The 16869-nt window shown below is 43.4% G+C and overlaps 1 protein-coding gene across 2 annotated transcripts in view; it reads right to left on the bottom strand.

The window, feature by feature from the left end:
- Window positions 1-7851: 7851 nt before the first annotated feature.
- The window catches only part of LOC120908875 (homeobox protein araucan-like), a 104182-nt gene continuing 95164 nt past the window's right edge, over window positions 7852-16869 (bottom strand). For both annotated transcript variants that reach the window (XM_040320327.1, XM_040320328.1), the window contains exons 5-7: window positions 14208-15639; window positions 13670-14077; window positions 7852-10266 (exon numbers count right to left, since the gene is read on the bottom strand). In XM_040320327.1, coding sequence (XP_040176261.1) covers window positions 14038-14077; window positions 14208-15639 — 1472 coding nt within the window. In that variant the 3' untranslated portion in view covers window positions 7852-10266; window positions 13670-14037. The remainder of the gene's footprint in view (window positions 10267-13669; window positions 14078-14207; window positions 15640-16869) is intronic.

The following is a 16869-nucleotide window of genomic DNA, read 5'->3' as shown; positions in this document are numbered from 1 at the left end:
CCTTGGCTGCCCGTCAGCCTGGATCGATAATCTCGGTCGGGATTCAGCATTCCGGAACGGTATCGTTATCACCTTGAGAACGGGAGGAAAGCTCTTTTTCATGTTGTGCCACGGAAAACAACCTGTTAGTACACAATATCTACACCTCTTCGCGTCCTTCCTGTACAGCGTACCACACTGACCATGCAATACTCTATCGCGCTTACTCTCTCTCGTTCTCTTTCGGTCTGCTCGAAAAGGTCTTCTCCCTAGAGATGGCATTAACTCTCGGAATCGTACACCATCGTTTACCGAAGCAGCATCGAATGCATTCTACGCTAGCGCCTACTCACTCTTTTGCTCGCCAAAGCAAAAAAGCACTTCGAACACACTGTAATGGACACAAAAGGGACTCATCCCTTTTTGTATGTCATTGTTTTTCATAAACTACACCACCAGATACATGGTTAGATAACGGAGACGAAATGAAAACATATCGATGTCCATGTTGTTACCCTTGTTGGTGTTGTTGTTTATTTGCTCCTCGGACGGAAAGGGACGAGACAGTTGCGAAACGGATTCCAAAACATCTAGCGTAGAGAATATTTTGTAGGCAAAAAGCGATTTCGAACAATCCGGAGAAGGCAAAATGTAGCAATCACAAAAAATATGTACTTTATTAATCGATAGAATGAAAGAAAGAGAAAAATTATCCAAAATTCGAACGATTCTTTCGGTTTATGATGATGGTTAAGAGTTTAATTTCACAGTTTAACCTTAAACCAATTTATTTTGGCTTATAATACCCTATAAAGACGTAAAACCATACCAGGTTTTGTATTAATTCATAATATTCTCATATTGTAATATAAACTATTAAACGAAAACCAAATGAATAAATTATTTAATAAGCAAAAAATGTTATACTTTACCACTCTATACCTCAATGATACGAGGCACTAGTGTCTGCAAATAGCCAAGGTGCATCGTTCTATTTTTTCGATCCAACCAACTCCACTAGTGCGCCTGATAAAAAATTAATCTTCATTAAATGGGACCGTTCGATGGTTAGATGGACTATCAATTAATTCTACCATTGTCACAGTAGCCACCTGGAAGCACTCGCAAGTTGTCAAGTGCTTCATTAGACTTCGTCAACCCATTAGCTACATCCAGTACAACCAGTAAGAGAGAAAGAACGACTGTCTACCCAAAAGAAACATTCAACAGTGTTGTATCACACGCCCCTCCCGAACTCCCGGGACTGGGAGTACTTTTATTTTCTTCCGGAAACAACCGATCGAAGTGGAGTCGAAAGATGTTCGCTTGCTTTCTCTCTTAATACGCGCACACCCACACACACACGCATGCACTCACCCTTCCCGAGACACACTCCCGATTAAAGCTTGGGAAGGGTTTCGCATGAACACACCTGGAAAAAAGTAGCAAACGCGAAACGAGGGCACCGGGAGGTGGCTGATGTTTTCCTTCTTTCATTTAGCATACGCCGACGATAAGGATACGTGTACATGCATTTCCCTTTGCGTTTTCCGTTTCACAACCCTCCCGTTTACCAAATCGGCAAGTGCTTTCCACACGACAGTGGGCCCCCTGGTTTTCTTCACCGAGTCGTAACTGTTACCGTATTTCGAATCCATCGCATCGTACTGATCCGTCCCCTCTTTTGCCATGACTACAGTACTCCCGCCCGCTGCCCCTCTCCCGCCAGCTTGCCCAAGGTGACGATGGAAATGTGTCTAATTGATGTGTAACTTAACGTTTAGTTGATTTCAACAAGATTTGGCCATTAAAACGATATCTCTCACGTATCTCCAATCAAATCTGATATATTATGTACACCGCTTCGCACCGTTGGTCCGTTTGGGTTTGCTTTTTGCTTTGGCTTTGCTTTGCGTTACGCTTTTGCTGCCTCACCCAGTACACCACCAGCTTCAGGGGGAGCAGGAGCGAGGAAGTGAAGGGAGACGCGTCCTTTTGCCAGATGCTCTTAAATTGCGTGAAGCATTTGTGTCCCTTTTTTCGTCGATTTTAGCTGTCGCGGTGACACATTACCTCGGAAACTCACGGAAAGATTTGCTCGGCTCTATAGACAGGTTGCCACAGCTTTTGTTTTATGGTAGCTCAAGCTAAAGCATTGTGTATGTGAGAAACACAAGAGACGCTGATTGTTGGCTTTTTTCCCCGCCGTTTGCGACCGTGGACCAATATAGAAAGACAAACAATGAATCACAAACCATCGATAGGCAGGATCACACTGACAATATGTGGCCAGTATCTTTCGAATGGGGAAAAGAAATAACCATACTCGTGCAGGAAATTGCAAAACGTTGAATAAAATCAAACCACAAACCGCTCAATATAGAAAGAGCAAAGTAAAATGAGCAGAAAAAAACGGAACAAAACAAAAAACTATCCCACAGAACACAACAACGACAGGCAAACACATGCCATCGAGTGAGGTAAATACATTACCAAGATAAGATTGGCTAAAATACGAGTCGGAGTTGGATTGAGGAGTTTGCATAAATCCTACCGAGTGTTTCTTGTTATTCTCTGGGGTCGTCGGTGCAGACGGTGCACGCTGAGAGCGAGCGAAAAAAGCCACCAAAATTAGGTCTGCAAACCCCCAACCTGAAAATCCAAACATCTTGTGGATCGAACGCCAGGATTTTGGGGATTGGTGAATTGGTGTGAGAACTTTTGGTCGACGGTTTCTGTTCCCCGTGTCGTCTAGGGTGAGGAATGGGTTTGCCGAGCGGCTGCTTCAGTATGGCATTCGCGCGGTATTCGCTAATTGAGGCAATAAGTTATAAAACTGATAAGAAACGCTTCGATCGAATTGACAATGCTCGGACCTTCCCAGGCAAAGGAAGTAAAGGTAGAGCGTGTACAACAACAACAACAACAACAAAAACGACCATAGGAACCAAAAGCCAACAGCCCGCGACGAGGGAACGAGAATCGAAGACTCGCAGCCCATTCGCACGCAGCTTACTGGCTGTAGTTTCCCAGAGCGCGACAGAACGTTGCTGCTTGCGTGCGTTTGCTGCGTAGCGTCATCGCTTTGATTGCGGATCTGGCAGCTTGCGGGTCTTGCGGCGCAGTGTGTGCACAGTGAGCGTGCGACGGTACAATTCCACACCGCAACAATCTCACCCACACGTCATAAACAAGCGTATAAAGAGATAAAACCGTTGCTTATTAAAACTCAACGCTCATTCACCTTTTAGTGATTAGATTGTGCATTAAACAGACGCTCCCAAGCCGGACGAAAAGTAAAGCGCACGGGCGCGATGTTTCACCGCTGTTTGTCATCGTTTGCACAAGCGTGGTCGGCGATCGTGACCAAACGTCTGGGTAGTAGAGAGCGGACGAAGATGAAGCATTAGCGCAACGAAACAAATGCCACCTCCAACAAGCCGATCCGTGTGCCGATCGTGTCAAAACATTCGAGGCTCCTCCACCGCGCAGCACCGTAGGCGATAATATAAAATATCAAATTAATTGGATTCATGATAATAATATTTGTTCAATTTACATTCTCCTTGATGAACAGACGGCATTTGAACATTTTGGAAGACGACGGTAAAGAAGGGAAGCCATGGTACAGGTCCACTCTTTCAGTGTATGTGTGTGTCTCTCTCTCGCTCTGTGTTTCTTGAAGCTTAAATCAATCCAACCAATTATCGTGCTCGATAATGGTCGACAAACATAAAGACGGAGGGAAGCTTCAGAGGCATTTTGTTCTCGAAAGAACAAAAAAAAACATTAAAAGCGTATCATAACTAGCTTCACTCAACTCGATCTCGATCGACTCGATCGTGAATGAACGAAGGCGTGAAGCTGCGCGTTTTGGTTATCATTGGGATGGTATCGTTTGGGACGCTAGACTGATGGAGCGAAAATGCCTGCGCGCGATGTCAACCGTCACTTGCTTGAGGATGGCACCCAAAAGGTGTGTCTTTTCACGGAACATGTGTTTCTTGGAGATAGAGTGGACTATTATTATACCTGTTTAATGGGATGCAAACGATGATAGGGGACAGTTTTGTCACCTTTGGAGATTTCGTTTGAGCTCGATATGGAATAGCAAGCTAGAAATGTCATATTTAGTTGATATTTATGAGTAGCTTAATTTAATCCTCGCAAAAAGCTCATATTTAATGATAAGAAAAACGTATGTTTCACCAATGAAAGGGGAGATTTTTTTATACTTTGTGATAAGAGCATACATGTGTTGTCTGCCAACTCGTGTGAAACTGCGTATTGCCTTAAAAATTAACGTGCTTATAGCAACATTTTACACATGAAATAGTTGATTTTTTCAAACGAATTCAGTGAATGAGTATTTTATTCGATATGGACTTTAAATTAGGTATCTTTTATTCAATAATTTGTTTTTTTTGTAAAACAAAGAAAAGTTTATTCCCACCTAGGTATCTTATCCTAAGATAATAAAAGGTATCTTATTTACTAGCTTAAAACTATATCATGTCTAGCTTAATATATTATGCTTTCAATCGGTTTTTGTCTATATCATTGGTTAAATCCTCGTTACAAACAAACATTAAATAATTGATAAACAATGACATTATTTTAGTTTATCATTATCTAATTATTCTCTAAAACTTATTCATTTACAGATTATTTTGCAAACAATCAGCTTGGATTTTAATTAAGCTATTCAATAAAGACATATAAACAAATTAAGCGTTTACACTAGGTGGTGTTTTTTTGGGCAAAAGACTAAAATTAAAATATCTTTTTTTATGATATAAAGGGAGCATTGTTCGTAATGTATAATGGCCATTTAAATTTTATTGGTGGTGAGATCTTTTCGATTTAGAGATTTCTTTTATATCCTTTTATTGTCAGTGAAAAAAACTGTATTTTGTTCTGTATGTATTTATTTATTTCTGTACATCTGTATTTATTTTAACCAGAGGCGGATTTTCCTATCAACGGACTAAACACCCGCGGGGGCCGCCAACGCCTAAAGGGGGCCCTATTTTAACCTCTTCATGTTAGTTTACAGTTATATGCAATTGATTTGTTTTATTGATCCACATGCTAACCGAAAACTAAATCTTTCTTAAAGTGCATACTTACAAGCAAGTATGTGATGTATGTTAATAACGTTTATAGCAATCAAAATTAACAAATAGCTTTGAAAATAATTCGACATACTTTCTCACTTTAGAATTTTTCGTTGCTGGGCCGTTTTATTAAAAAAATTAAAGATCTTTGTCGATGGTATTTATGACAAGGATGACAAGTCTAAATATATACAAGTACTTATCTTCTCTTATCTTATGCATCTGACAAGCAATTTTACATCTATTATATAGATATACAAGTACAGAATAATTAAAATAGGATACTTAAATTTCAGGCTATTTTTTGTATCTGTGAAATAGGAAAACACACTCAAACTTGAATGTAAATTTCACCTCTCGTGATTGAGCAAAGAAATTATGTACCAATACAAATGCACAGATCAATAAAATGCTTTTTTCATGCTAGGCTTTCCAAATGTACTTGTCAGGTTTACTAGGTTTATTTACTCTCTCTCTCTCTCTCTCTCTCTCTCTCTCTCTCTCTCTCTCTCTCTCTCTCTCTCTCTCTCTCTCTCTCTCTCTCTAGGGGTTTCCAGGATTAGGGTTATTCGTTAAAAAGATATTCATAAAAAATAAGGGCAGTGTAATAGTTGTAGAAAAGGGTTATTTTGGCGATTTTAAAAGAAATCTTTGAATAAAGACGCTTGGAATGAAAATTCACGTGGATGTTTACACATCCCACTCTGCAAACATGTTGGGGGACGATTAGGGGCTCCATGTCGGCTCCCCGCTTAGGGACCCGAGATGGATAAATCCGCCTATGATTTCAACAGTATTTTCAAACAATCCCGTAGTCATTGATTAAACTCATTCTCTGACCTATTTTTTTTAAATATGTTGATATGATATGTTTAATATGGTTGTTGAATATATTATTCCAATTTTTCGATCCTTTTATAAAAATAGTCAACTAGTATTCCTAATGGAATTGATTTAGCTTTTGATCCTACATTTTATCAGATGTGAAATAGTTGAAATAAAAATTAACTCTACTACTAATTGAATATCCATTTGAGAAAATAAATCTGCATTTTCATGCAAAACCCTATTGGCATCTTAAGTAAGGAACTGTTATGTGTTGGTACATAACACGACTAAACATTTTGCTAACACCCTTGTGTTTGACGCATTTTTACACATTTTGCAGCGCCTATGTTTTCCGTCACCTTTACAAAAGCTGTTAAAAAAGATTATTTTGCATCTGGGTGTTTAAAAATACGTTTCGACGAAGCACTGCCATGCTGTTGCCTTGACTGCATCCACCAATTTCATCCCTTGTCCGATGTAATGATAGATGATGATGCCACTACTTGATGTATCGTCCAGAATTGAGCTGCAAAATCCGTGGCCATGGTACGCCGACAGCGTCGCGGTTGTCAAACCCACAAGTGCAGCGAAAATCTCTGCCCCTTTTCTGAGCCTCGTTAATACATCATGCAAAATCGATTGTACAGTTTGCTTGCGTCGCTATCACTGGATTATGCTGTAGAAAGTGTTTTTAATGTTTTTTTCTGAAAAAAGGCCCCACGATGGGGTGAAAATGTAAGGGAAGTTATTTTCATCGTAATTAGAATGTAATTTATCATTTTACATACCCCCATCCTTTCGACCCACCGGTATGTCACGGCCAACTGAATATGTAATCAGCAACAGCCGGAGAAGCTGGCACGGTTTCTTCACGAAATCAGCTGACGGTATTCAATTTTAACACTGTCCCATTCGCACTTGCACGTTTGGGATGGGAAAAAGGATTAATGCGACATTGAATCCATGCCCCTTTATTATCTCGCTTGTCGCACGGTATGAGCAGACGCAGCTCGAAGGACACTGTGGCCAATGGAAGGGATCTTCGGCTCCTTGACTGCTGCTGGTTTGATACACGTCAATGCTTAGCGAGGGTAATGTTTTTATAGCAAAGATAAGATGGGTTATTGTTTCGTTATTTATCATGACATTTCAGTTACAGATTTTCCAAGCCGACCGATCCCGTTGCCCTGTAAATATGAGTTTATCGCCTTTTCCTGTGCAATGCACGATGCCGTCGTTCGACCCCTAGATTGTCAACACTCTGCTGGGGTGTTTTGACTCTGCCCGATAATGTTTGGCAACCAGCAGCACTAAACAGCACATCGACCTGCCCGGGCATCAACGCATAGGGTTCGCTTATTTTCACTATGTCGCAACGACAGGAAGAACTGCGAGAAATGCAAATGATGCGGAAGATAAATCGGGGTTTTGATATTATTTTTAAATTATGATGAATTGACTGATTAATGGGAATCTTGAGGCCAGCTCGAAGTAATAAGATGAAAGTTGCGTAACGATGAGTGAAATGGCTAATCAGATGGACACCTTCATTTGTAACTTCATTTTACTTTACATACAAAATTAATTGATAAACAATTTTTTTAAATGTCTTACTAGCAACATGAAAAAAAAGTAAGTTAAGGATTTTTTAATTGTTGAAAAAAGTCTTTTTGGAAAACGTTACAAATGATATAAAATTACCAATTGTAAACATTCACTTAATTTCTTCTATGTTTGTCTGTTAAATTCTCTAACACATCTAAACATGATTCTGAGCCTTATTGAATTCCAATAAGAAGTGCAATTAATCCAATTCGACATATCCCATTCTAAAGCATCTTTACAATTGGAAAAATAAATTATTTACACAACCTTATTCAATACTATTTTCGTTCTATTTTCAATATTTTAAATAAAGACACAAGTGTTATTTTTTCATATTCGCTTCTATTTTCTATATTTTCTTCATCCGTTAAATATATGTTCATATATGTATATATATAATTTATACTGCCTTTTCGGGATACGTAGAGGGGGTCGCGTGAATTCATTGTGTATACTGTTGACGATTCTATTGACTGTTTGTTGGGTTGTGTTGGTGATGATGATGAGGATGATGATGATCATGATGATGCGATATAATGCGTACTTGATATACATATATTGCGATACTGCGTGCAAAAGAACTGATTCCTTGCCTTTATCTGATGTCTCCCGTACTGAAGTATTCAAACGTGCGTAATACTATCGTGCAAATATGTATGTGTTCACCAGCTGCGCCTGCTTGCGAACTGTTTCTGTATCGATCGTTTTACTATCTTGATTGAGTTTAATTTTAGATGCTTTCACTGTGCCAGGACAAATGTGCACAGTTGACGTGATTAAGGACGACATCATGTGTTTAAGAACGTATGATTCTCGTTTTCGATTGCGCAATGCATGATTGGAAACTGTAGTCACGTTTTGCACATGAAACCCCGAAATGAAATAGTAAACCCTCATTCGTACAAAGTGTTTCGTAATGCAATGTGTAGATGTTTATGCCTTGCCTTGTCTAGATAGTTATGCATCTCGTGTTCATTATCCGTCTTTGCATATTTTTTGTTATCCCTCTAGTGTGATACAACTGTATAAAAGTAGATAATTTTACAGTACTAACGCATCATATGTGTTATGCCGTCGCGCTCGTGTTAGTTTTTTTTAACAGAAATATTCTTGACACTAAATTAATTTTTCTATACCTTTTTGCGATACCTTATAGCACATCGTACCCCGTTTACTTAATTTTTACAACATTATCGAATCGTCTGTACTGCTGGTTATCGTGGTTTCGCGTATTTCCATGTCCAGACAGTACTCGTTTCCTTCTATTTACACATCGGCTTGAGTTCAGTACAAACTGTTTAGCTATGCTGATCTCAATTACCGGTTTATCTGTTCTGCTATGAACGGTCGACAATTTTGGACTCTTCACAAATCTTCTAACTATTTACAAAGGATTCATTGCTGTGTGTGTGCTACAGGGTGCAGTCGGTCGTTGCACTGCATCTTCAACACGTCTATTTTTCTTTTCAATTGCTCGGTTAAATTTTACCTACATATATTAACATACCTAAACCGTAACGGATCCGAGCGGATGCAAAAGTACAAATGGGATTATTGTTTCCACCAAAACAACAGCTTTTTTCATTCATTTTGTGCTTATTGCAATCATTTTTGCAGCACAATTTTTTGCAGCGATTACTCTTTACGCAGAGAGAAACAGAAAAATTACAAAGAAAAAAAGCAAAATCTACACTCATTGCTATTATAATGCAACCGTGCATTATGCGGACCAGTTTTGCCTGTTTGCTAGCCTTTTCACTCTTCCCTCGCACTATTCAGGGTTGTAATGCCAAGCGCGGTTTGCTCTCAATGTTCCTTCCCATTTTTATCACAGATTACAAATACGTCTCTCAGAAGAAGATGTTTTGTTTTTGTTTTTGTTTTGTTTGTGTTGAACATTATTCTTCGTGAATTTTGGTACGAACTGATCCGCATTTTCCACCCAAGTACAAATGGTACAAGCTTGTGGAAACTCGAACTCGACCTAGTGCATGTTACGATCGAATGAATGTGAGAGATCTGTTTGTAAAAGAGGAGTTGATGTTGCATTCATATTCTAACGCTATTGGAGCTTTTACATCAAAACTGTTACAGTCGAACAATTCGGTAAACGGTTGCTTTAGGTTTGTGGTTTGTTATTATGCGTGTAAAATTGCACGTATTATTGCAACTGCAGAGGTCATCTTCATCGTCGCTCTTTTTAGCAATTTCTAAATAAACTGAAGTTACAACACTGCATATTGTTGAGTGTGTTGCTAAAGAAGTGTTCGATTTTAGATCATACTTTCTTGCGACCACAATTCAGCAGTTCGACATGATTGAAATTCATTGTAGTTCCTTCCTTTTCGATTGATTTTCTCTAGTTGCACTTAGCCCGTGTCTGTATGATCTTAACTATCGATCAGCGTGTATGGACATTCCCTAACTCCTTCATAATTTGTTGCAAGCAACTCCTATGCTTTACGTTCTACTTAAACATAATGAAAGTTTCTGTGTCTGCCTTGTTGACTGCATCGCTCGCAGGTGCATTGTACGCAATCGTCTCTTCACCTTCAGGTGTCGTATACGTTCGAAGGAGGCTTCTTTGTTGTCCACTGCATCCATCATGCCAGATTCTTATCCTTGTGAGCATTCCTTTGTTACGTACGAAGTGATGGGCGTCATTCATTAAACGTATGCTGTGTACTGTTTGCATTAGTAGAGTAGTAGCTCCATGGATCATATGTTGTGCCATTTCCTGAAAAATATAGAAAATAGAACAACAATTAGTAAACGTTTGTGAAAATTATAAAACGAGATATTAATACATGATGCAAGTTTAAAAGTTGGAAAGCGACTGATTTCATAATATTTTGATGCTTGAAAGAGTGATAGTGTGTTAATCGATTGGAATAGGGTGTTAATGACAGGAAAAAGCTCATAAACAGTTTAAGTTCATCAGTGAAGTGGCAGGAAGTTAATCACGAAACCGTTTCGGCAAACATCCTCGCACCACGCACCATTTAACCCCATCGCCACACGCGATCGTAAAAAAAAGTAACGCCGCACCGCAGCCAGTTAAAGTTTCACACAGAAAGTTCACACATTTTATGACACCTTCACCGAAACGTGCCTGGTGGCGAACAGCACCGAGGCCACAAGTTATGATCGTCTCGATTCCCGATGCCGCCTGACGGCAGATCATTGCGCAATGTCCGGTAGGAGTGGGAAACAAAACTCCAGAGAACAGAGAATCATCATCCGTTCCGGGCGTTATCAGCGCACCGGTGTGACGCATAGGTGCAGAGACGAGACGAGATGAGATGAGATTTATGATATTGTTGGGATCGTCTGCATTAATCTTTCCCCGTGCCGCGATGCCGCACCAACAGCGATCGTTTACGGGCGCGTCCACTTGCTTTCGTTCGTTCGTTCATTAATGGTCGATCCCCGGCTGTATTGAAGCAGCGAACAAGAACTACCAGCCCACTGCGCCGGGTGAGACTGAGAAGCGTCGGTCAAACAGAGGAAGGAATGTCCGGAGTAGTTGATTAAGATAGACGATCGTTCAGTACCGATAAGCATCATTAGTTCGAATGTTTATGAATGAATTAATACAAGCCAGGTCCGCGTGAGGAAGAACTCGCCCTGCCGGGACGAATGTCACCGTTTTCGGCATACTTCAGATCGTTTGCGCTTGATCTCAACTGGACGCTTTCCACCTTCCCGGCTCTCACAGCACAGGTAAAAGTGATCGCATCGGTACGATACTGTCTCATTATAAACCTTCTTGCCGCTAGAGTGTCGGTACTCCTCAAAACAAATAAAACAAAAAGGAATATCCAAAGCATACCGAATGGAACGCGAAGACGTGAGCGCGAGTCTTCACAGCTTCACAACCGAACCAGACTTTCCGGGGCCCCCGGTTAGAAGCTCGAACTGCACTCAAGTCTGTTAGGGGTTTAAGTTATTTCTTGTGATTGTGTTTTTGGTACCACACCAAAAGCGGGAGTGAGCGAGATAAACGACAAAGAACGCGATCCATTGCGATCTTCGCCCCATGTCATCCGTCTTCCTTGTCGCAACGGTCATCCAACCACTTTCCTCTTCCCCAGCGTGCCATCGACGTTTAACCAAAGAGCGAGAGAAAAGCGAACCGAAACGGCGAACGGCAGGACAAAGGTTTTCCTTTATTCAAACGCGAGCTAAATAAATAAAACCCACGCGCGTTTTTGGGGATCGCGCAACGCGCTGGCCTTGAGCAAGAGCTCAAACGATCAGACGATCCTTTCCCCGCTCTTCCTCCCGTGGCCGTGTCCCGCCCCTACAGTAGGTTGATGTTTGTTGTCGCTAAACCTGTAGGACTTTATCTGTCCTCGTGCCCTCGCGCCCTCTCCCATCATTCCGCGCCGGTCTCGTCGCACCCATTGCCATACATTTCTCTCTTATTATTTGCCTCGGCATCACCTTTGTCTTTAGCGGTTTCGGGGTGCGGCATTTAATATGCGATCAGGAAATTTATTCCCGAACATCTATAAATCAGGAGGAATATATCCCGCACCGTTTGGAACCGGCGAATGGACAGCCGGATACCATCACGCGGGATAGGGATAGATCAAAGCAAGAGCTTCGGGCCGGAAAACGTGGTGGTAAGTGGCTAGAGGATGCGGGACAAGCATGGCACACGGCATCGCACAGACAAGACACAGAAACACTTACACACCGGAACCTGTTCTCTTGCGAGGTCGCTTGCGGCTCTGAACTAATTTGTGTACGGTCAGCACATGGAGGAGGCCTCACTTCCAGTCCGGTTTGAAGGGATGTTAAAAGGAACTAATTAAACATCTTTCGTTGGGAGCTACGAAGGAGATGAGCTGTAGAAATGGAATAAAGTCCCATTTCCGACGTACACTTACGCTGACATTCTGATCTGAATGAATCATTCATGGAGCTTGGTTGGTCCTATTCATGCGTTTAGTTATGCTGCATAGTACGGAACATCCATCAAACCGCACATCACAAGGCTGATGAATAATGCTCAAGAAAGGACAATTCCTTCTCTTCTCCCTTCCTGGGCTGTACATGTGATAAGACACTGTGGCAGACAAATAAACACACTCGCACTTGTGCACACTTTGTAAAACAAACAGCAAGGTTGAATTTGATCTCCACTTTGCGATAGGTGTCGCAGCATCGCTGCAGGCAGCTTGGGAAGGTTGGGCAAATGCTGCCAACCGCCAGCATATCAACGCAAAATGTTATCTTTTCATAGCAAAACAACGCCAAAGCAGGGTTAAGGGAAAAGCCATCAAAGCGACCACCCGAAAGTGTGCCGTCTTGGGTGACTTCAGTCCCCTTGCGCCTACACGAGCACACAGCGGTAATGAATTTATTTCGCGTTTGAGTGCCACTATCAATATCAGCCGATGCTGATGGGACCGCCCGACAATCATCGGGGGAAATCTGTTCGGGCAGTGACTGTTGGCCTACAGTAATCCTTCGAACCATTTCCCTCGGGGCATTACGACGGCACAAGCACAGGCACAAACACGAATGTGGCAAAGTTTTCCGACATTAATTTTGTCACGTGGATGAGCGATGGTGCGCTGTCCAAACATTTCAAACACGCCGAAACACGTGCATCGAATGCTGAGCGGTGTGTGTGTGTGTGTGTGTGTGCGATGATTGTGCGCACACTTTAAGGCACTGTCTTTGTGCAGACAGGGGTGGATTAGGTATGTAGGCAGCGGGCAACGGTCATAAGGTTACGGTTGAGGTGGATGCGCAAATGAAAATCCCACTCAACACCAAACGAGAAACCCGTTCCCGCTCTGCCGCTGGGCTATTCCAATGGATTCATGACGCGCGTGCTGGTGTGTGTGTGTGTGTGAAGGCGTGCCGTTGACGGATGTGACGAATTTTCCGCCGTATCACAATCATTAATCATTGCGAGAGCCTAAGAGGAAGAAAGTTTGATGCACTGGCTTTTTGGGCTGGCGGATTGTGCCTCGTTCTAGGTGGAGTTTGAATGGAAAGGGAACGTAAATGCGTATGGCTGCGTGGGTGGGATGAGTGGGGATGTGTTTTTTTTCCGGTTAGCTTTGTTTTGGGGTTTGTTACGTTCGGGGGAACTGTGATGTGCGAAGAGAAGAGTGCTTTACCTCCAGCGATGATGGATAATGTTCCTCCAAATGTCGGCGAGTTTGTCGCTCACATTCGCGGCGAAAGGCATGCAGGCACGCACTCGGTCTTTTTCTTCTTTTCTGCTTCGAATTAATCCACAAAAAACAACATCTGACTATCAAAGTCACGCGCGGGGTGGGAGGATTTTCCGCCCGTCGTTCGTGGAGGGAAGGTTTCGATCGATACAAGCTCTCTCTCTGTCTCTTTGTGGTAAACTTCTGTCTGTTGCTGCTTCTGGATGCTGTTCCGAATTTTGTGGCAATTGTTGACTACTTGTGACTCGTGGTTCACATCGATATCTTATTATTCTGCGGGTGATCCTCCAGGTCCAGAAAATTCAGTGAGCTCAAACCGGTGATACGTAACCGTTTCCGACTTGCGATGAGCTACAAATAAATATGAAAGATATAAGTTATAATTTGTCCATTCGCTCGATCATCACTGCATAGCAAAAGGACTGGACATTGATCCTCCAACCATCCAACGATACGTAAGAACCTGCCTGCGTCTACTCACTTCTTAAAGAACGGCTTAAAGCCATCCGGTTGCTCCTGTTGCTGTTGCTGCATGCGATAGTAGCCGCCCGTTCCTTGCTGCGACATTGAATCCGGAGATGAGGCATACCCGCTACTCGAGCCTCCCGCATTGTTATTAGCAGTGGATGGATTGTTGTTGTTGGTGTTGTTGCTGCTACCATTTCCGCTAGCCGTGTTGGGCGTTGAGCCGTTGGTGCTACTGTAGCAAGTACCGGTCGTAGGGGTTGTAAGAAGGTTCGCCGCCATGCTGGGCAGCTTCATATTCGGCGGAGTTTGGGGCGGCGTGTCGGTCTGGACCTCGGGAAACCCCATCGACTGTTGTTGCTGCTGGGACGGGGTACTGTTCATAGACTGGGACTGCTGCTGCTGCTGCTGCTGCTGGAGGTTGTTGCCTTGATGCTGCTGCTGCTGTTGCAAAGTTGGCGTTGTAGGGTGGTTCAAGACCGGACCCGTAGTCGAGCTGTGGTTGCTGGTATTGCTGCTGTTGCTGCTGTTGCTGCTGCTGCTGAGGGTAGTATTGTAGTGTTGAGCTCCGGCTAGAAACCCCCCATAGCGGGAATAGGGGGTACTCCCGAAACTGCTCATCATACCATTGCCCATACTCCCCCCCATACCTTGGCTGTTGGGTGGGGTGTTGCTGCTGCTGCTGTTGTTGGTGGTGGTATTTCCCATACTCATACTCATGGGCGAACCGGCGTCTCCGATCATCATCATACTGTTCGCCCCATTGCTGTTGCCCTGGTGCTGCACATGATGCTGCTGCTGCTGTTGCAGGAGATGCTGCGTCTGCTGCGAGGATTGCTGCTGCAGGTGCTGCTGCTGCAGATGATGGGCCGCCTGCTGCGATTGGTTTGGGTGATAGTCGACGCTCGTACCGGTCATCCAGGAACCGTGCAGGCCCTGCGCAGGATGCGATTGCTGCTGCTGCTGCTGCGGATGGTGCTGGTGCGGATGCTGGAGCTGCTGCTGCTGCTGGTGCGGATGATGCTGATGGTGGTGGTGCTGAAGATGGAGCGGAAGGTGGTGTGGCGGTGGCGTTTTGCAAGCGGCTGTGTCGGCCAGACTCCAGATTTTTGGCTTTGAGGCTGGAATCGGCACACCACAGTCGCTGCCCGTTTGGTTTTTTGAATGGTCCATATCGCCCTTCAGCAAACCGCCGTGATGTGGATGATGCTGCAGCTGCTGATGCTGCAGCGGATGCTGCTGCTGCTGCTGCTGATGATGAAGATGGGTTTGATGGTGGTGTCCCCCGAGCATCGAATGGTGGTAGTACGGATGATGCTGCCCCAGATGTCCCGGATGCCCCATTAAGTTTTCCGGCTTCCGCTCGTCGTCCGTCAGGTCATCGTCGTCCTCGTCCTTGTCGTGCTCGGACTTGACGTGATGCTGATGGTGATGATGGTGGTGCATGTCTAGAACGAAGAATATTGCCCATCATGAAAAGGGACAAAGGAGAAAGCTTCACGCTGTTAGCTAGGTTGTAACAAAAATTAGTTGTTTAGTGTAAAATGTTGCGTGTGTGTGGTGGTGCAATATTGTAACAAAGGTCTATCAACAAATTTTTCTAATTTTTTGCTGGTAAATGAATCGCACATCCAAACCATTGTCTTAGTACTTGTTGAACACGACTCGCAGAAACCATAAATAATGCTCATAAGTCACAATAGTGAAGATAAATATATACACTTCCAAAAACCAATTTCAATGCCACAACAACCACCTGGGGTCGTTTTCTGTTGTGGTCGTTTTCGGGGTGTCTGAAGCATTCGGTTTTTCCCATCCATTGCCAGCAATGCATTGCCACTCTACTTCATAAAACATACTCCAGCAACAAAAGCTGTTGAACGGCTTTGACACCGAATGAAATGAATGCGAATTGTATGCCAACTATTTTTAAATGTGAAAAGGAATATCAATCAATGTTCTTCCGAAGGCGGTGCAGCAGGGTGTGAGATTGAGGGCTCGCGAAACCCCAAACTTACGTAGCGAAGGAACGAGCAACGGAGCGAGATAAAACGGCTCGAAACGGCAAGATCGATCGATACGGCACGAACCGATTTGTCAATCACTCAATCAAACTCCGACATCGGGCCCTCCGGAGCGGTGGCTGTGGAGCCTCACGCCCCCCTCCTCACACTGCTGCGCTGCTAAGGTGGAATTTAATGGATTTCTTTGTCTCTCCTATCCCTTGGCAGGCATGGTGTTTCGCTTCTGAACGGGAATCCACCTGCTACACTACCGGGCGGGAGCTTCGTAGAAACATGGAGACACATCCGACACTCGACAATTCCAAAAGGCCCATTGGCACAGGAAGCATGCGGTCGGCTATTCTGCTTGTGTTTTTTTGCGTGCTCCTCTCTCTCTCTCTCTGCACTCATTCTCTCTCTTTCAACCTTCAATTCAATACAGCCGATTGGCCGGATCGGCCTTCTTGGCTGAATGAAGCGCGAATTATGTGAAATGCATCCGTCTCCATTAGCGCAACTTGATTCGACAAACGGAATGAAGATGAAACAGGGGCATTTTCATGGCTGGTCGCGTGCCAGACGCCAGACGCAAGTGGGTAGGTGGAATCGAGTGCGGCACTTTCTTTTGATGGCAGTGCGTTAGCCACAATTGGATTGTATGTCTGGGAAGGACTT

The sequence above is a fragment of the Anopheles arabiensis genome, chromosome 2 (assembly GCF_016920715.1).
Source record: "Anopheles arabiensis isolate DONGOLA chromosome 2, AaraD3, whole genome shotgun sequence".
Classification (NCBI taxonomy): domain Eukaryota; kingdom Metazoa; phylum Arthropoda; class Insecta; order Diptera; family Culicidae; genus Anopheles; species Anopheles arabiensis.
This window is presented reverse-complemented; position numbering and strand designations above follow the sequence as displayed.